We start from the raw sequence: 21,463 nt of genomic DNA, 5'->3' as shown, positions 1-21,463 counted from the left end.
TCACTTTCAAGGACTCTTCATCTCATGATCGTGATATTCATTGCTTATTTATCTATTATTTCAACTACTGCACAGAGTCTTGTCATCTTCAGAAGTTTTCTGATGACTCTGCCATAGTTGGATGCATCAGCAAGGGAGATGAGGCTGAGTACAGGGCTACGGTAGGAAACTTTGTCACATGGTGTGAGCAGAATTATCTGCAGCTTAATGTGAAAAAGACTAAGGAGCTGGTGGTGGACCTGAGGAGAGCTAAGGTACCGGTGACCCCTGTTTCCATCCAGGGGGTCAGTGTGGACATGGTGGAGGATTATAAATACCTGGGGATACGAATTGACAATAAACTGGACTGGTCAAAGAATACTAAGGCTGTCTACAAGAAGGGTCAGAGTCGTCTCTATTTCCTGAGGAGACTGAGGCCCTTTAACATCTGCTGGACGATGCTGAGGATGTTCTACGAGTCTGTGGTGGCCAGTGCGATCATGTTTGCTGTTGTGTGCTGGGGCAGCAGGCTGAGGGTAGCAGACACCAACAGAATCAACAAATTCATTCGTAAGGCCAGTGATGTTGTGGGGATGGAACTGGACTCTCTGACGGTGGTGTCTGAAAAGAGGATGCTGTCCAAGCTGCATGCCATCTTGGACAATGTCTCCCATCCACTACATAATGTACTGTTTGGGCACAGGAGTACATTCAGCCAGAGACTCATTCCACCGAGATGCAACACAGAGCGTCATAGGAGGTCATTCCTGCCTGTGGCCATCAAACTTTACAACTCCTCCCTTGGAGGGTCAGACACCCTGAGCCGATAGGCTGGTCCTGGACTTACTTCCTGGCATAATTTACATATTACTATTTTAATTATTCATGGTTTTATCACTATTTAATTATTTAAGGTGCAACTGTAACGAAAACCAATTTCCCCCAGGATCAATAAAGTATGACTATGACTATTATTAATTTTTTCTTTTTGTATTTTCCCAGTATGTTGTCTTTTGTACCCTGGTTGAGCACCCAGGTTGGTGCGGTCTGTCATTGATTCTATTGACCCGGAATTTACACTCAGACTTCAGTTCTTTGCGGTGGTGGAACCCACTCCCAGGGGCTCATGGCCAGCCGCTTTTTGATATCCCAAGGACGTGGCCTAGAGGACGAGTGCGTCTTTGGGGTTCCAAGGTTTCAGGGGCTTGTGGACGAGCTGATTCTAAACTGGTGCCATCTTCTGAGGTGTCACGGAAGAGAACAGAACATCAGGAGCAGCAGATCAGCTGTCGGAGACTGTGTACTCAGTGAGTTGTGCTTTCTCTCTCTACCTCTCCTTGGTGGGTTAAATCATTGCCGACTCTCAGGTCACAGAACTCGGGGAAAAATAAGCAGCACAATGGACTTTTGACACCGTAATTCAGTGAGTTGTTTCGTCATGTCTCCCCTCTCGCTGTGAAAAGGGGTCATCCCTTTTTCCCTTTGTTAGGGAGAGAGAGAGTCTGTGGTATGTCGGGTAGTCGGGTGAACTATTAGTTTGTGTTGTACTGTAGATCATGGTCTTTATTGGGGACGTTGCTATTGCTTGCTTGATGGGTGGGGGTGGTGCTGACGCTTTTTTGCGGAAGTGGGGGTGGGGAGATTCGTTTCTTTGCTGCTGCTTGTGTGAGGGAGTGTGGAGTAGAGAGTGCTTTGGGGTTCTAACATGTCAACTGTCACTGATTCTTTGGGGCACTCTTCTGTTTTTGTGGATGTCTGCGAAGATCAAGAACTTAGCATGTATGTTGTATAAATTTCTCTGATACTAAACGGAACTATTGAACTATTATGGTTATTATTCTATTTTGGATTTATTGAGTATGCCCACAAGAAAATGAATCTTAGGGTTGTATATTGTGACATTTATGTACTTTGATAATAAATTTACTTTGAACTTTGGAAAAGTACACACATGTTCCTTTGACATTCTGACAATGAGTGAGGCCACAGTCAGTCAGGGATGACCATGGATGTTGCATCCTAACTGTCTAGATACGCAGTACGGTACAGAGAGCAAACTGTTGCCCATGTAGCAAGCTCCCCTTCTCCGTGCATCTGATGAACCCATGGGAACGGCAGAGACTGATACAGGTTGTTACCAGAAGCATCACAGGAGTTGCCAGTCAGCGTTGAACACGATGTAGAACTGTCTTAGGGACTCCAGCTCTGGATTTTTCCCTCCAGGTTTACTCCCGAAGTCCTCCCCAGAAGTGTGTATAGCCACAAGGCAGTGGAGGTTTGAGATCAGAGTTTTCCTTCTCCTAGATGGGCTATCAACCTTCTGATGAGCCCCAGCTGCTCAAAGCGACTGGCTTTAAGGTGCCAGAAACTCGCCTTTGCCTCTTCTCCTGTCTTTAGAAACGGTTCCACCAGCAGTAGTAGCTAAGCCACACGTGAATGCCAGGAACTGGACCTGGTTGTCAGAGGCTACTTGAGTCACACGCCATTGGGCGCATTTAATAGGTAGTGGGAGCTGAGCCTGTCTCCATTACCACCCCCATCTGTAGCAACCTTAAGGAGCCACCCTGACAGTACAGTCCACACTAATGTGTCTTCAGCAGCCGATCACACTACACCATCACAGGCGTGAGCGTCCACCAGGGAATATACATTCCTCCTTTCATGCCAAACAGAGATCAAGTTTCAATTCCCACCACTGTCTGTAAGAAGTTTGTATGTTCTGCTCATGTTTCTTCCAGGTGCTCCGGTTTCCTCCCACATTCCGAAGACTTCCTTGGTTCCAAAGTTGGTGGGCATGCTCTGTTGCCTCCAGCAAGTCCTCAGACTGTGTGCCAAAGACACATTTCACTGTATGTTCGATATACATGTGACAAATAAAGCTAGTCTTTTAACTGGTGACCCTGTGATATTAAAGTACCCAGAATCATTTGTTTGCTGGTGCCCTACACGTACACGGTGACCATGTCACATGGAATTATGCAGCACCATCTGGTAGCTGGTACCTTATAAGTAGACACACAACCGCAGCCCTAACAGGTCTAACTCTGAGTTGCTCTATTTAAAAGTAATTAGTCAATTAATGGGCAATGAGTATACCCCAGACGAGTCCCCAAATATTGTGACCTTGAATCAGCCACACAGAAACGAGAGCTGTAGATGTAAAAGGACCTTATTCAGCAAGGCCTTTGTTTCCATCCAGGGGGTCAGTGTGGACATGGTGGAGGATTACAAATACCTGGGGATACGAATTGACAATAAACTGGACTGGTCAAAGAACACTGAGGCTGTCTACAAGAAGGGTCAGAACTGTCCCTATTTCCTGAGGAGACTGAGGTCCTTTAACATCTGCCGGACAATGCTGAGATGTTCTACGAGTCTGTGGTGGCCAGTGCGATCATGTTTGACGTTGCGTGCTGGGGCAGCAGGCTGAGGGTAGCAAACACCAACAGAATCAACAAACTCATTCATAAGGCCAGTGATGTTGTGGGGATGGAACTGGACTCTCTGACGGTGGTGTCTGAAAAGAGGATGCTGTCCAAGTTGCATGCCATCTTGGTCAATGTCTCCCATCCACTACATAATGTACTGGTTGGGCACAGGAGTACATTCAGCCAGAGACTCATTCCACCGAGATGCAACACTGAGCGTCATAGGAAGTCATTTCTGCCTGTGGCCATCAAACTTTACAACTCCTCCCTTGGAGGGTCAGACACCCTGAGCCAATAGACTGGTCCTGGACTTGTTTCCTGGCATAATTTACATATTACTATTTAACTATTTATGGTTTTATTACTATTTAATTATTTATGGTGCAACTGTAATGAAAACCAATTTCCCCCGGGATCAATAAAGTATGACTATGACTATGACTAAGACCAAAGAATGTTCTGGAATCTCTCTCCGAAAATCCCTGGAGATTTTGAATCACTTTGAGGTTTTTACACTCTTTAAAAGCAGAAAGATAACAACAGGTGATTAAATACAGTTTCAAACTTTTGGGTGTAGACTTCATATTTACAAAGGGAGCATGTCTCATTGGACAAAAACACCTCTACAGATTCTGGAAATACTGAGCAACAGACACAAAATTCTGGAGGAACTCAGTAAATCTGGCAGCTTCTACTGAGGAGAATAAACAGTCGATGTTTCGGGCCAAGACCCTTCAGCAGGAACCTTTGTCGTGGATCTAGACTCTCATAAGTGTCTTCTTTTACCATTGTCTTGAGAGATGGTTCCCTCTACAAACAATAATGTTTATTTATGCAGATTTCCTCGTGCCTACATTGAGGACTGGTTCTCGTTTGTATATAGCCCCTGAAGGATGCCCTGTGCCCAGCAATTCCTAACGTTGCCTCTAACATTGAAGTGATCCCCCTGCACTGGTCCTCCCGCAGTGCACCCTCATCCCTGACTCAGCTGGAAGCACACTCATCCCTGAGCCAGATGATATGATTCAAATCCGTCTTCAGACACTGAACATAAGGTTGACACATCCACTGCTGAATCAAAGGGGCTTGAGTGGGGGAGTGCTTCACTATCAGCGGGTCAGTATAAAGAGTACTGTCAGAAGGCAGTGTTAAGGCATTACTAGAATGTAGGAAAACAGCTGTGGGAGAGAACCATGCTGACAGATGGGTGGGACTGACGGGGGACCACACTTTTGGAACGACTGTACTAAGTGAGCACCACGCTGTCAGAGAGGCGGCACTAAGAGCTGGGCAGTATTGAGAGAGTCGGAAGGGGCCACACAGAGAGAGTGTTGCACTGCTGGGAAGTCACTGGGCACACAGAGCCCCGGGGTAGGGAAGTCACTGGGCGCACAGGGGCCCTGGGGTAGGAAGGTCACTGGGCGCACAGGGCCCTGGGGTAGGGAAGTTACTGGTTACCCAGGGCCCCAGGGTAGGGAAGTCACTCGGCATACAGGGGCCCCAGGGTAGGGAAGTCACTGGGCACACAGGAGCCCCAGGGTAGTGAAGTCACTGGTTACACAGGAGCGCCAGGGTAGTGAGGTCACTGGGCGCACAGGGGTCCCGGGGTAGTGAAGTCACTGGTTACACAGGAGCGCCAGGGTAGTGAGGTCACTGGGCGCACAGGGGTCCCGGGGTAGTGAGGTCACTGGGCACACAGGGCCCAGTGTAGAGAAATCCTTGGGCACACAGGGGACCCAGGGTAGGGAAGTCACTGGGCACACAGGGGCCCCGGGGTAGTGAGGTCACTGGTTACACAGGAGCGCCAGGGTAGTGAGGTCACTGGGCGCACAGGGGTCCCGGGGTAGTGAGGTCACTGGGCACACAGGGCCCAGTGTAGAGAAATCCTTGGGCACACAGGGGACCCAGGGTAGGGAAGTCACTGGGCACACAGGGGCCCCGGGGTAGTGAGGTCACTGGGCACACAGGGCCCCAGTGCAGGGAAGTCACTGGGCACACAGGGCCCCAGGGTAGGGACATCACTGGGCATACAGGGGCCCCGGGGTAGAGAAGTCACTGGGCACACAGGGCCCCAGGGTAGGGAAGTCACTGGGCACACAGGGGCCCCGGGGTAGTGAGGTCACTGGGCACACAGGGCCCCAGGGTAGGGAAGCAGACATCCCACCTCTCCTGGAAGTTCCGGGAGTCTCCCACATATCGATAGTGGCTCCCTGATGCTCGGAAATTATATACAATATCCCGGAAATAGGTTTTTTTGAGAGGGGGAGCGAGCATCCTGATTGGTCTCTCTTCGTGCTAAGGGTGGTTCCCAACCACCGGACCACGAGGAAACAATATGATTTAACGATATGAGCCAACTGCACCTTTCCTCAATCCCTGTCACGCACTGTTGAATTTTAACACATGCGAGGTCATCAGTGACCCAAGACGTGCAAAGGAATGGGTCCGTGACCCATTTGTGAATGTCCCCAGAGAATCATCCATGTCAGCGCGGGAAAAAGATCAACTCCTCGAGCTTGCAAATGACGGTGGGCTAAAAAGTATTTTTGACATCTCATCTCTGCCGGCATTCTGGATCAAAGTCAAGGCTAAATATCCTGAGATAGTCACGAAATCACTGAAAACATTGCTTCCATTTCCAACGTATTTCTGTGAAGCGGAGTTTTCTGCAATGAATGCAACGAAAACTAAATTGCAGAACAGACTGGACATAAGGAACCCCCTTCGAGTATCGCTGTCTCCCATCACCCCTCGATAGGACCGTGTTGTTGCAGGTAAACAAGCCCAGGGCTCCCACTGATTCAGCGATATTGGTGTGTAGCAATGATTTTATATGTTCATACGGGAAAAATATGCGCTGCGTGTTTAATATCCAAATGTTACTTAAAATGTTATGATGCTATTAACTTATAAGTGACTTATCAGTGGTCCCCACTCTCCGGGCCGTGAAGAATACAGCGGTGGCCGAAACGCACCCAGCACATCTTTAAGAAAAAAGCTGAAATAAACAAGCTAATTAATTAGGTGCTGCCCGGCTTGTAAATGTCGGCCCAGATCAGAGGCGATTGCCGATTGCGTCGTCTCTGATCTGGGCCGACATCTACGTGCCAGGCAGCACCTAATTAATTAGCTTGTTTATTTCGGCTTTTTTCTTAAAGATGTGCTGGGTGCGTTCTGGCTACCGCTGCACCCCTGCACCCCTGCATGCTTTGCGGCCCGGAGGTTTGGGACCACTGTTATAATTGATTTATCACTACATTCACGTGAGGAAACTATGCGCTGTGTGTTTAATATTAAATTTGTTAGATAACCCCCTTTAGAAACAAAATTGAGTGTATTAGCCACCTACAAGTGACTTATAGTTGACTTATCACCTATATTCCGGTTGCGTTTAACACCCGGCCCCCTAGGGTCGGCCGGTCCGCAAGAATATTGTTAATATTAAACCGGTCCGCGGTGCAAAAAAGGTTGGGGATCCCTGATTTAAACTAGCTGGCTGGCTGCCAAGGAGCTACGCTATTGATGTCCTACGTGATGAGGCCAAACTCCCTGTAGACTTGCTTAAAGTTGTAACAGAATAAACATGATAATATAATGTAAGTACATATTTTAATGTCACATTTTCTGCATATACCCAAGTTGGTTTACAGATTAGACAAAATCACTAAACAAAGTATTACATACACCCTTGGAGGTCAACGGGGGGGTGGGGGTGCTACCTCCCTGAAATGAGTTTTTGCAGTCACTGGGCACACAAGGCCCCGGGGTAGGGACATCACTGGGCACACAGGGCCCCAGGGTAGGGAAGTCACTGGGCACACAAGGCCCAGGGCGGAGAAGTCACTGGGCACACAGGGGCCCCAGAGTAGGGACGTCACTGGGCCCACAGGGCCCCGGGGTAGGGACGTCACTGGGCACACAAGGCCCCAGGGTAGGGAAGCCACTGGGCACACAGGGCCCCGGGGTAGGGACGTCACTGGGCACACAGGGCCCCAGGGTAGGGAAGTCACTGGGCACACAGGGCCCCGGGGTAGGGACATCACTGGGCACACAGGGCCCCAGGGTAGGGAAGTCACTGGGCACACAAGGCCCCAGGGTAGGGACGTCACTGGGCACACAGGGCCCCAGGGTAGGGAAGTCACTGGGCACACAAGGCCCCAGGGTAGGGAAGTCACTGGGCACACAGGGCCCCGGGGTAGGGACGTCACTGGGCATACAGGGGCCCCAGGGTAGGGAAGTCACTGGGCACACAGGGCCCCGGGGTAGGGACGTCACTGGGCATACAGGGGCCCCAGGGTAGGGAAGTCACTGGGCACACAGAGCCCTGGGGTAGGGACGTCACTGGGCATACAGGGGCCCCAGGGTAGGGAAGTCACTGGGCACACAGAGCCCTGGGGTAGGGAAGTCACTGGGCATGGCGATCACTGAGGGCAGAGATCTGAGTTCTTGCGTAGGAAGTCACTAGGCTGGGCTGTTGTTGGATGCTGACCTCTGGCTAGTCTCCGCCCCATTGCCCCTGAGCAAAACAAAAATATCTGCCACAGCCATCTGACAGGAGAGAAATCTTTTTATTATTGAACTTTTCGTGTCCCTGCACAAACACAGCTACTGTGAGTGAAGTGCTGTTCTCAGATGTACTGTGGGCTGAGAGATGCGTCACACTCGGAATCTCGATCCAACAGTTATAAGTGTACTGACAAGTCATTGCTCCCTGAGAAATCATTAGAACAGTTATGTTGTGTTTGTGTTGCTAGGTTTTCACTCCCAGTAGAGCGGTTGTTAGAGAAGCTGGTTACAGGCTCTGTGTCACTGCCACACCCCATCCTACTGTGATGACTACGGAGCCTAAACTATGAACCCCACCCAGTACTGAAACTTGAATCTCTGCCATGGCGCACACCGAATATTGCTGAAAGTATGACACTTCTACTTTGCTTTTCTAAAACACTCTGACACGGTAATTCTGTGTGTTAAAACTTTCTTTGTCCTGTAACAACATCCAAGATCACACTCAGAGTTTTATTGAAACGTTCCAAATTTAACAGACCAGCTCTTGTTCTGGGAAGTCTGACTCACTCACTTTTCATCCAGAACGTTCCAATCGATTTAGGTGAAACAGATTTTCAGACTGCTTCCTGAGGCGTTTTTATCTTCATATTTTCAACTCATGGCAAATAAATTTTGGCTGAAATATAACAAAAACTGGAGCCTGATTAGTGCAATAAGTCCACCAGTGCTCTGTAAATTGTATATTAAATCTTCTTTGCATGATTTCAAACCAGTTGGCAGAGACCTGAATCCAAAGCGAAATATATGCAGGAAAGAATTCCCATTCTTATTGTATTAGAAGTCAGTTGGGTACCACATGTACAGTAAACAGGAAATTTACTTCACTGTCTGACTGTGATGCCCTTGGCCTGGGAACATTTGATGGTACAAAGCGAAGGAGATTTTACTCGATATCTAACCTATGCTGTCTCTGCCCTGGGAGCGTTTGCTGGGCAAAACCCATCAGGAGCATTGACAAGATGTTATGGTCATAGGGGAGTGTTTTCAACTTTGTGCCTGAACTTTATGGCGGTTTCTAGCAATAGGTAGGACTAGGAAACCTTCTGTTGATTCCAGTTACCGCCCTCAGTCAGCTGAGGCATTGGCACCCATTCATGCTGAACAGACGTTGGAGAAGCATTGACTGCTCGAAAGCACAGAATGTAGGCTTCGTGTGACTTCAACGCCCATTACCAGAATCCTTTGTAGAAGCATTACTGATGGCTCCACTACCTCAGGAAAGCGGCCAACATAAACAAGGACCCCTTCCAACTCAGTCATTCTTCTTTCCAGGTGAGCAGAAAGAATAAGTGGGAAGACATAAAACAAGTAAGTACAGAACCTTTGCTACTTAGGAAGCTGGGTGACATCAGATGGCAGGTGCGACGTGGACATCAAAAGAAGAATAGAGATGGCAAAAGACACGTTTACGAGAATGAAGAGTATACTGACCAATACTAAACTGGCATGACAACCCGCCTCAGAGTACAGAAATGTTACGTTTATCTAGTTATGTTATATGGCTCAGAATGTTGGACAGTATCTAGTAACGAGGAAATGAATTGTAGCAGCAGAGATGTGGTTTTTGAGGAGGATGCAAAGAATATCATGGACGAAACGAATATCTAGCAAGGATGTCATGAACAGAGCAAACACAAAAAGAGAAATAATGTATGAGATTATGAAAAGGCAACGTAACTTCATTGGACATGTGATTAGAAAAGAGGAGTTAGAATGCGTGGTAATTATGGGAAAGATTGAAGGGAAGAAAGCAAGAGGAAGGCAAACACAAATGATGATGGAGACAGCAGCCAGAGAACTGGAAATGAATACCAATGAATTGATCCACTTGACCGGAAACAGGAGTGTGTGGGCCATGGCAGTCAAAGCTCAAACTGGGCACGGCACCTGATGATGATGGCGTGATCGATATGAATGGCAAGCAAATGCTTTCACTGTATCTCAGTACATTTGACAATATAAACCAAACCCAGTGGAGAGAAGAGAGAAAATATAAAGAAAACGTTTACTGTGGTTTCTCTGCACCAGTATATTTGCAGTATCTGTTTTGGCCAGTTGTAACAAGACAGATCACTGCATGGTTCTCGTCAGGATTTCATCCCATAGTCACACAATCTATTGTGCTAAATGTGATAGATTCAGAATAGATTTGGCAACTTCCCAAGCGTCCATGAAGTGCTGCAGAAACAACAGGAGTGGCCTGTGTTCTCATGCCTCAGCCTGTCTCCCGTTCTAAAATCATCATCAAATCTGTGAGGGAACAGGACAAGTCCAAAGAGAAAAAACACACAAAATGCTGGAGAAATTCAGAGGGTCAGACAGCAGCTATGGAGAGGAGTATACAGCCGACTTTTCGGGCTAAGAACCTTTTTCAAGACTGGAAAGGAAAGGAGAAATAAGCCCGAATAAGAAGGTGGTGGGAGGGGAAGGAGTATAAGCTGGCAGATGATAGGTGAAGCCAAGTGAGGGAGAAACTGGGTGGGTCAAATTCAGAGAGAAGCAACACCAGGCATGCTTAAGATCATGGGGTCAAACTGGTAAAGCTCCCATTTAGAAAAATAGAAACAGCGTGTGATGGGCAGAGCTTAAAAATAAGGTCATTAATCGTCCAAACTCCGGCTACATTTGCTTGTGAATGATACAAAGAAGAGAATTTGACTGCCTTCTGGTTGGCTAAGAACCAGCTAACAGGAAGAGGAGATGCCATGAATATCCTCATTCTCAATGATGGCAAGGTCAGACACGCAACTATCACGTTATGTGGATGACCCACCTCATCTTCCATCAGGATCCCTCCCTCAGTCTCGATGACCTTACTCACAATATGCAGTAATATTGGATGCAATAGAGACTACAGACCTAACAACATCCCACTGTGTTGTACAACTGTGCTCCAAAATTTTCTTCTCCCCAACCAAGTTGTTCCAGTACAGTTACAACTATGGTGTCTACCTGTCGAAGTGACAAATTGCACACATAAAGCAAGGCAATTACAATCCAGCTGATTATTGCCATGTCACCCAGTTCTCATTCATTAGTAAAGAGCTGTACGCTGCAATGCAAAATGTTATTATGCAGCACTCACTCATCAAGACCCAGTTTGGATTTCACTAGAACCATTTGTTCAAGACTAAAGGTCAATTTGTGCATAGAACCTACACCACACCTGAACTCACCAGATTCTGCAGATGCTGGAAATCTGGAGTAACACAGATTCTCCATCTGCTGGAGGTATGGAACTCTGCAGCTCAGGCAGCATCTATGAATAGGAATAAACAGTTGATGTTTTGGGCTGAGATCCTTCACCAGGGTTTATGAAGAGTCTCGGCCCAAATCTAGTTAATGAAGAGTAGTCAGCATGGCTTTGTGCATGGGAGATCATGTCTTGCGGAATTGACTGAGCTTTTTGATGAAGTGACCAAGAAGTTTATGGTTTTTTCATTTTAATGAGATTATCTCTGTAAAACATAAGCCCAGTCTGCCTAATCTATCCTCCAGTATTGCATAACAAAAACATATCTTACAGTCTTGGTCTTCGTTAAGTTCAATTGAATGGCAAAAATGACCTGGTAAAGGTTTGTTTACAAATCTGAAGAAAGTATGATGGTAGAGTATATACTGTATAGTGTATATGGATATCAGTAAGGCATTTGATAAGGTTCCCCATGCAAGGCTCATTCAGATAGTAATGAGGCATGGGATCTAAGGAGACCTTGCTTTGTGGATCCAGTATAGGCTTGCCCACAGAAAGCAAAGTGTAGTTGTACATAGTTCATATTTGGCATGGAGGTTGGTGACCAGTGGTGTGCCTGAGGGATCTGTTCTGGAATCTCTCCTCTTTGTGATTTTTATAAATGACCTGGATTAGGAAGAGGAACGGTGAGTTAGTAAGTTTGCTGATGACACAAAAGTTGGGGGTGTTGTAGATAGTCTGGAGGGTCATCAGAGGTTACAGTGGGACATCGATAGGATGCAGAACTGGGCTGAGAAGTGCCAGATGAAATTCAACCCAGATAAGTGTGAAGTGGTTCATTTTGGTAGGTCAAATTTGAAGACAGAATATAATATTAATGGTAAGACTCTTGGCTGTGTGGAGGATCAGCAAGATCTTGGGGTCCATGTCCCTAGGATACTCAAATCTGCTGCGCAGTTTGACAGTGTTGTTAAGAAGGTGTATGGTGTGTTGGCATTCATCAACCGTGGGATTGAGTTCAAGAGCTGTGAGGTAATGTTACAGCTATTTAAGACCTTAGTTAGCCCCCATTTGGAGTACTGTGTTCAGTCCTGGTCACCTCATTACAGGAAGGATTTGGATACTATAGAGAGAGTGCAGAGGAGGTTTACAAGGATGTTGCCTGGATTGGAGAGCATGCCTTATGCGAATAGGTTGAGTGAACTTAACCTTTTCTTCTTGGAGTGACAGAAGATGAGAGGTGACCTGATAGAGGTGTATAAGATGATGAGAGGCATTGTTCGTGTGGATAACCAGAGGCTTTTTCCCAGAGCTGAACTGGCTAAAATGAGAGGGCATAGATTTAAGCTGCTTGTAAGTAGGTATAAGGGGGACGTCAGAGATAAGTTTTTCATACAGAGAGTGTAGGGTGTGTGGAGTGCACTGCCAGCGAAGGTGGTAGAGCCGGATACAATATGGTCTTTTAAGAGTCTCTTAGACAGGTACATGGAGTTTAGAAAGTAGAGGGCTACGTGGTAGGGTAATTCTAGGCAGTTTCTAGAGTGGGTTACATGGTTGGCACAACATTGTGGGCTGAATGGCCTGTAATGTGCTGTAGATTTCTGTGTTCTGTGTTCTGTGTGAAGGAGGATGAGGGTAGAGCGATAGATATGGACTATATGTTCTTCGGTAAAGCCTTTGATATGGTATGCTGTTCTAGAAGTTAGATCACATGGAATCCATGGAGAACTGGTTTGACGGCAGGAAGCAGAGAGTAATGATGGAAGGTTGTTTCTCAGACTGGAGACCCACGACTAGTGGTGTGCTTTAAGGGTCAATGCTGAGCCCTTTGTTGATTGTCATTTATGTCAATGATTTGGATGAGAATGTATAAGGCATGGTTAGTAAGTTTACAAATAGGTGATATCATTAACAGTGAAGAACATTATCAAAAATTACAAAGGATCTTGATCAGCTGGGTAGTGGACTGAGGAATGGAAAATGGTGGTTAATTCAGATAAGTGTGAGATGTTGCATTTTGGAAAGCCAACTCAAGGTAGGACTTTCACTGTGAATAACAGAGCTTTGGGCATGTTGTAGAACAGAGGAACCTTAGTGTTTAGGTGCATGGTGCCTGAAAGTCACAGGGAGACAGGGTGGTGAAGAAGGCTTTAGGCATACTGGCTTTCTTTAGTCAGGATATTGAGTATGAAAAGTTGGGAGGTTATGGTGTTAAGGTTTACAAGAAGCTGATGACGCTGCATTTGGTGTATTGTTATCAGCTCTGCTCACTCTGCTATAGAAAAGAGGTTATTAAACTGAAAGAGAGCAGAAAAGATTTACAAGGATATTTCCAGGGCTCAAAAGCCCAAGTTATAGGAAGAAGTAGGACAGGCTAGGACTTTGTTCCTTAGAGCACAGGATACTGAGAAGTGATCTCATAGATGAGTCTAACATCATGGGGGCATTGATAGGGTCCTTTACCCAGGGTTAGGCAGTTAGGAACTGGAGGGCACAGGTCTAAGGTGAGAGAGGGAGGATTTAACAGGATGATGTTTTATACACTGAGTGGTAAGTATATGCAATGAGCTGCCAGAGGTAGTTTCAATAACAATAAGAAAGACAGTTGGTCAGCTGTGTGGATAAAGAAAGATTTAGAAGGATATGTGCCAAACGTGTGTATATGGGACTAGCCAGGATGAACATCCAGGCTACCATGAACTGGATGGGCCAAAGGGCCTACTTCTGTTTTGAATAACTCTATAGCTTTTCTGCCCCCTCCCCCACCATCTCCAATTTATGCCACAAATTGAGCCTTGTGACCATCTCAAGGGTCAGTGAGACATGACTTCAGAGAAGGAGAAATCTCTTCATAGGGTAGGAATTCTTTGTAATTTACTACCCAACCAAGTCATTCATCCCTGACTGCAGTGTCATCCTTGTTGAAAGGACTTGCTGTTGAGGTACAATTGAAATAGCTACTACATTCTTGTGTTTGATCTCACACTAAGTTTCACATTCGCCCTGGCCTGAGCATATAAAGTATTAAATTGGATTCCCACCTCTGTAACTGTCTGGCATCTGCGTTAGCTCCTTGACACAATTCTTAATATCCTACAAAGATGCAATATGAACCACATTCCAAGTGGCAAAACATAATTTCAATTGTTACAACAGGTTTACATTTACAATGGGCGTTCATTTCAGTTGGACGATGTGAGTGGAAAGTAAAGACTTCTTGCTCCAATTACAGACAAACCTGGGAAGACTACGGCTGGAATATTGTGTTCAGGTCTGATCTCCCTACTCAAGGCTAGAGATATTCATGTCAGAAGGAGTACAATAAAGTCTGACTAGACTCCTGGGCAGAAGGACTGTAGTCTGAGGAGAGATTTAATAAACTGGGTCAACGTCCGCTTGGATTTGAGAGAATGAAATGTGATCTCATTAAAGCACGTAGCATTCTTAGAGGTCTTGCAGGGTAGATCAGGAATGATGTTGGGTTGTGTTGTTCAGAAGCTGGGTCTCAAAATAAGGGACTGATAATTCGACACTTAGTTGAGGAGAAATCTCTTCAGCCAGCGAGTGAGAGTTCTTTGGAATTTACGGCACAAAATGGTTATCAACAAACAATTGGTATATTCAATACAGCACAGTCAAATAAAGTTATCATCAAATTAAAGGTCACCATATACCACCTTGAGATTCATTTTCTTGCCAACATTTACAGGAAATAAAGAAATATTGAGAGCAGTTTTGGGCCCCTCAAGGCAAATACAATGTTAGCATTCAGTTCGAGAGGATTAGAATGTAAAAGCAAGGATGTAATGCTGAGGCTTTATAAGGCGTCAGTCAGACCACTCTTGGTGTATTATGAACAGTTTTGGGCCCCTAATCTAAGAAAGGATGTGCTGGCATTGGAGAGAGTCCAGAGGAGGTTCACGATGATTATTCCAGGAATGAAAGTTAATATATGTGGAGCATTTGACAACTCTGGGCCTGTACTCACTGGAGTTTAGAACAATGAAGGGGGAATCTCAACGAGTCCTATCAAAAATATTGAAATGCCTAGATCGAATGGATGTGGAGAGGATGTTTCCTATAGCGTGTGTTTTACGACCAGAGGGCATTGCTTCAAAAAAGAGGGGCATCCAGTTAGAATGGAGATGAGGAAGGATTTCTTTATCCAGAGGATGGTGCATCTGTGGAATTGAATGCCATGAATAGCTATGGAGGCCAAGTCATTGGGTATATTTAAAGTGGAGGTTGACAGGTTCTTCATTAGTCAGAGTGTCAAACCTTACTGAGAGAAGGTTGGAGAATGGGGTTGAAAGGGATAATAAATCAACCATGATGGATTGGCACAGAAGACTTGACGGGGTGAATGGCCTAATTCTGCTCCTATTGTCTAAATACAGTAGAATTTATGAAAAAGTTCACATAAATACTGATAAGGGAATCTAGGATTCAGAATTTGACTAGGAAAGCGATAAGCAAGAGAATATCTATGATGTGTTTGAATGGTGTAGTGTGTATTGGGAGCTGTGAGGTCTACTGCTTTTATTTGGTACTTTCTTAGTTCTTGTGGAAGTGTTTGATGGGACAGTGCAGAATGAGGTCTTCTCTATAACTGGCCCTGCTCTGGGAGCAATCCACGGGATAGTTGAGTGAAATTTATTTTCTAGCTAACACACGCTGTTCTGAGTCTCAGTCCCTTCTTGGTAGGACATTCAGCTGTGAGTTAATTTGGAGTATCCTTGCAGCAGGCCCGCATTCCTGCAACGTTGCAGTGAAACAGACCTGGCAGAACGATAATCAGAATTGCCGATTGCTGACCACGCTTGTTTCTTGCTTGGGCTGGGTGGAAAGTGGTCTACTTTTGGGGTTAGAATGCATTTTCACTCCAAAACAGTTATTCTCTCGTTGACGTGGTATTTGAAGGAATTTTGGAGAACTCTATTTCTGACTTTCTATCTGATTCACGCTCTGAAATACAGGAAAAAAAGGGCTTGTCTTTTTTTTAAAAAGGGATGATTGAAGAACTGCGAATTCCTTTCGACACGAGTAAGCGTTTGAGGGGGCAGGACAGAACCTGCAGCCAGTCAGAGCGTGGCGCTCTGAGTGACAGGTCGCTGGGCTGGGCTGGGCTGGGTATAAACTGCTCCCACTCGGCAGATGCAACACATCTGGTCAACGCAAGAAGGTGAGAGCCTGTCTAGTGCTGGAGGTAATTTAAGAAGCTAACCAGTGAGGGTTGACTAGAGATTAGTTAATTGCTGAGAGTTTATAAGAGGTGGAGATTTAACGTTATGTTATTTTCATGTTATTCAGAAGTTATAAACTGGAGATTAATAGTTATTTAATGGGTTTACTGCGAGTTATCTAATAGAGTTATTTGGAGATCAATTATTTATCTAAATTATAACCCAGAGATCTGAGCGATTATTTTTATAAATGCTTCTTTATTCTTGTCGGTTTTTTTCTCGTTTGTATCGGAACTGTTTGAGGGAAGTTTCTGGAGTTTTAAAAAGTTTATTTTGTAGTTAGAAAAAGTTCCTATAAAGCAAAATTTAGCCCTTTCCCAGATCGGGAGGAAAACGGTTTGGGATTAGTGACGGGGAAGGAATGGATAGGGTGGGAGGGGCACGACAATAGGTTTTGGAGACTGGAGTTTTTCTCTTGTTCTCAGACATCCTTCATCATGGCGACTCCATCCAAGATCGAAGTGGCAATGCAGAACCTGTTGGATGTTTTCTATCAATACGCCAAGAGCGACAAGTGCACTCTGACCAAGTGGCAGATGAAACAGCTGGTGGAGACTGAACTTGGCCAACTCACCAAGGTAATCCTGTTGACTCGGATAGGCATCCCAGGGTTGGTGAACATGAGTTCAGCTGTGTCATTCTCTCACGAGGATCCTTCCTCTTCTGCACAATACACCACACTCCCACATTCTGGAGTCTGGATCATAACACAGGGCTCTGGGGGCAAATGAGCTATTACATGACTTGAGGGAGCTGGGTTAACACCAGCAGAGAGATGGTCAGGCACACTGGGTCCTGCGGGGAAGGCCATTGAGGGAGTGTCAATTGAGACCATCAGTGGCGCATGATGTTTTACGATTGTACACTAGTCGGATGGGATCTGCCCAGTGATAACACTGCTCCAGAGTACCCTTGATGTGTAGTCGGATATCAGAGATGAGTGTTTAATATGTCGCTACCCACAACCAGTTCAGTGTTTGATCCCTACTTGACTCCCACCTCAATCTTCTATTGGGGTGAATCAATATGACCATGTTGCAGGCAGGATGCGATAACCGGCTTCATTTAATCTCCCTCTGAATTAGTCAAATGAGATCAGCTTCCTGTCTGAAATCAAGGGTGGGAGATCTGAATGCAGGAAAAAAAACAGCAGTAGAATATCAGCAAATGTTTAGAATGAGGGAGTGGCTTCTGGACAGCTGCCAAGAATGAGCAATCAAAGGTTTGAACTATAGTTTCTTCAGGCTAGATCCAGCAAATCTTAATCACTCTAGTTCCAAGCTACACATCCCGGTATGTCCTTGCAACATCAGTTTGCCTCTGACTGAATGGAACATAATGTGTGTACCAAATAACCAACAAATTCACATTGGAAAAAGCCAAATTGTTATGGCTGATGGAAAATGATTCAAAACTTAACTCTGTTGCTCAATGCACAGATTCTACCAAATCTGTCGAACATTTCCTGCATTCTAGTTCTGATTCATCACGTTGTACTTATCTGAGTGAGGGAGTGGGAATTTAGCCCAGAATGCGTAAGGCCTTATTTGAGACAGTATATGTGTATTAAAGTAAAACTGTGCTTGCTGTCTAACCAGGGTTGCACCTATCTTGGGAATGTTAATGGGATTGTTTTTCATTACTCTCTACAAATAAAATAACCTGTGCTGAACCTGGTACTGTTCGATGGGGCACGGCAGACCTTTACTGCATTCCTAACATGTACTGTAACACCATAAGAGAGGGCAGCAGAATTGGGGACATTTCAGCCCAGCAAGTTTGCTCCACCATTTGATTTTTTTAAAATGTTATCCCGCCCAACCCCATTCTTCTGCTTTCTGCTGAATCGTTTAGTCTTACTAGTCAAAAACCTATCAATCACCACTTTAAATACACTCAAGGACATCCATAGCTGTCTGTGGCAATTAATTCCACAGATGGGGGGGGGGGAGAACCCTCTGGCTAAAGAAAATCCCCTACATCTTGTTTCTAAAGAACCTTCCTTTTATTTTGAGGCAGTAGCTCCTGTTCTAGACTAGTCCCACTATTGGAAACATCCTCACCATCTAGGAGTTTCAATATTTGACAATTTCTGTGAGATTTCCCTCCATCCTTCCAGATTCCAGTGAATACAGGTCTTAAGCTATCAAAAACTGCTTTGTGCAGTAACCCTTTCATCCCTGGGATTATTCTCTTAAACATCCTCTGGACCCTCTCCAAAATCAACAATCCTTTTTTTAAAAAAAAATTAGGCCCTAAACTGCTCAACATTCAAAATGTGGTCTGACCATTGATTTGTAGAGCCTCAGCATTACATCCTTCCTTTTGTATTCTAGTCCTCTCAAAGTGAGTACTAACATTGTATTTGCTTTCCTTGCTATTGACTCACCCTGCAAGTTAACCTTTATGGAGTCCTGCACTACGACTCTCCAGTCCCTTTGGATCTCTAATTTCTCTATTCTCTTCCCATTTAGAAAATAGTTTACACCTTTATTCCTTTAGCAAAGTGCATGACCATTGACTTCTCTGCACAGTATTCCATCTGTCACCACTTTGTTGGTTCTCCCAACCTGTTCAAGTCCTTCTGCAGACTCCCTGCTTTCTCAACGCTGCCTGCCTCTTCATTAATCTTTGCCATCTGCAAACTTGGCCACAAAGCCATAAATTCTGTCATTCAGAGAACTCTATGTTCATGCCATCAGGTTGGAGGCTACCCAGGCGGAATATAAGGTGCTGTTCCTTTAACCTGAGTGTGGCTTCATCTTTACAGTAGAGGAGGCCGTGGATAGACATGTCAGAATGGGAATGGGATGTGGAATTAAAATGTGTGGCCACTGGGAGATCCTGCTTTCTCTGGCGGACAGAGCATAGATGTTCAGCAAAGCGGTCTCCCAGTCTGCGTCGGGGCTCACCAATATATAAAAGGCCACACTCAGGTTGGAGGAACAACACCTGATATTCCGTCTGGGTAGCCTCCAACCTGATGGCATGAACATCGACTTCTCTAACTTCCGCGTATGCCCCACCTCCCCCTTGTACCCCATTTATTTTTATACACACATTTTTTCTCTCTCTCTCTTTTTTCTCCCTCTGTCCCTCTGACTATACCCCTTGCCCATCCTCTGGGTTCCCCCCCCCTTGTCTTTCTCCCCGGACCCCCTGTCCCATGGTCCTCTCATATCCCTTTTGCCAATCACCTGTCCAGCTCTTGGCTCCATCCCTCCCCCTCCTGTCTTCTCCTATCATTTTGGATCTCCCCCTCCCCCTCTCAAATCTCTTACTGACTCTTCCTTCAGTTAGTCCTGACGAAGGGTCTCGGCCCAAAACGTCGACTGTACCTCTTCCTAGAGATGCTGCCTGGCCTGCTGCGTTCACCAGCAACCTTTGATGTGTGTTGCTTGAATTTCCAGCATCTGCAGAATTCCTGTTGTTTGTGTTCTTATAAATTACTTCTTTTGGGATCCAGTACCAACCTGATTTTCAGCTCTTCTCCCCCCTGCCCCCCCCAATCTACATGCATATTCAACTCCCCCATGACCATTCTAACATTGCCTTTCTTTCATACCTCTTCCATCTCCAGTTATAATTTGTACCCCCCACATCCTGGCTGTTATCCAGAAGTCTGTATACAACTCCCATCAGGGTCTTTTACACTTGGGAGTTTCTTAACTTTAACCACCCCCCCCCGCCCCCAGATTGTACATCTTCCAATCCTGTTACTACTTGCTGTGGATTTGTTTTCATATTTTGCCATCAGAACCACCCAACCCCTCTACCTACTAGCCTGTCTTTTCAATAGGATGTGTATCCTTGGATGCTTATCTCCCAGCTGTGATCTTTCAGGCTACGACTGATGCCCACAATGTTGGACTTGATCATTTTTTTTGCTGCGCTATAAGTTCATCTACCTGTTTTATACACTGCATGCAATTTTAACCTCAAGTCCTGTAATCACCAACTATCCTTGCAAACTTGTCTCTTTGTTGCCTAAAGGTAGTCTTATCCCTTTCTTAATTGGGTGCCTGTAAATCTGCTTAAAAAGCTTTTGCATGGGACTCCCTGTTCAACACTGCCCAAGGACATCCTTGGATACCTCTGTTACTGCCATTGAGTATGGAGTGGTACAGGGCAATTCTGGTTCCTAATACTGAATTGGCTCTGAGAAGATCTTTGGAGCCCATCTGATGAGCAATTCCAGGCAAATGGGCACCGGTCTGGTTGGAATCACTCGAGTATCCTCACTCCATAACATTGGGATATAAGACTTAATGTTGTCTAATTCACTCACCATTTAACTGTCCTGATGGCTAAAGTGTTTTCCCAACCCCAACTCTGCTACTGAGGGAGTACTTTTGACAGGGGACAACCATATACCTAGTTAAAGACAGCCAACTCTCTGATGGTTCAAGCAATTACTGTTAATGGGAGCTACAGTCTTCAGGGGAATGCCCTGTATACCATCTGGGAAGATGGTTTTGGCAACAAAGGAAGAATTGCCAAATTGGATATGCAAGCCTCAGGACCACAGCAGTGTTTCTTTGTGGTCTAGAAGCAATTGATGAACAGTTTCTGGATGTTAACAACAAAATCCAGGTACAGGGAAGGAACATTTTGTTCCTACCTTGTGTTTGCTGAAAGTGTAAAGGGAGCTTAGTATCTAACCCTTGCAGCATCTTCCATGGGTCTATTTGATGGAATGTGTAAAGAGACCAGATTCAAAGCTTAAATTCATATTTTTCCATCTCTCAACAGAATAAGAAAAACATTGCCTATTTTGACAAGCTGATGAAAGAGTTGGATTTTGATGGCGACGGAGAAGTGAATTTTGAGGAGTTTTTATCATTTATTTCAGGAATCATGTTCTCTTGTAATGAAATATATATGCAGAAGCGGCAACAAATGGCAAAGGACTGTAAAAAGTAACTTGCAATATCAACTGTATCATGGGCACATACTGGAAACTCCAGTAACCAACCTGTTGTTTTTATTTTTTTAAAATCCAAATAATAAAATGATGGTAATCCAAATAATAAAATGATGATTAAATCTGA

General features: G+C 45.3%; 1 protein-coding gene across 2 annotated transcripts; it reads left to right on the top strand.

Annotated features, from left to right (window-relative positions):
- Positions 1 to 16,272: 16,272 nt before the first annotated feature.
- Positions 16,273 to 21,463, top strand: LOC140188068 (protein S100-B-like). Of its 2 annotated transcripts, none has more exons than XM_072244008.1 (3): positions 16,273 to 16,351; positions 16,838 to 16,990; positions 21,165 to 21,463. In XM_072244008.1, exons 2-3 carry the CDS (start codon positions 16,850 to 16,852, stop codon positions 21,333 to 21,335), a joined length of 312 nt encoding a protein of 103 aa, XP_072100109.1. In that variant the 5' UTR covers positions 16,273 to 16,351; positions 16,838 to 16,849; the 3' UTR covers positions 21,336 to 21,463. The 2 variants fall into 2 exon arrangements, with proteins under 2 accessions (XP_072100109.1, XP_072100108.1); XM_072244007.1 differs by having other exon boundaries at positions 16,296 to 16,375.

This window comes from Mobula birostris, chromosome 26, assembly GCF_030028105.1.
Source record: "Mobula birostris isolate sMobBir1 chromosome 26, sMobBir1.hap1, whole genome shotgun sequence".
Classification (NCBI taxonomy): Eukaryota; Metazoa; Chordata; class Chondrichthyes; order Myliobatiformes; family Myliobatidae; genus Mobula; species Mobula birostris.
This window is presented reverse-complemented; position numbering and strand designations above follow the sequence as displayed.

Excerpts from the sequence above, each read along its gene's own strand:
- LOC140188068 (XM_072244008.1), top strand. The coding sequence starts at position 16,850 with ATGGCGACTCCATCCAAGATCGAAGTGGCAATGCAGAACCTGTTGGAT. Across the intron at positions 16,991-21,164 it reads AACTTGGCCAACTCACCAAG|AATAAGAAAAACATTGCCTA; the intron begins GTAATCCTGTTG and ends ATCTCTCAACAG.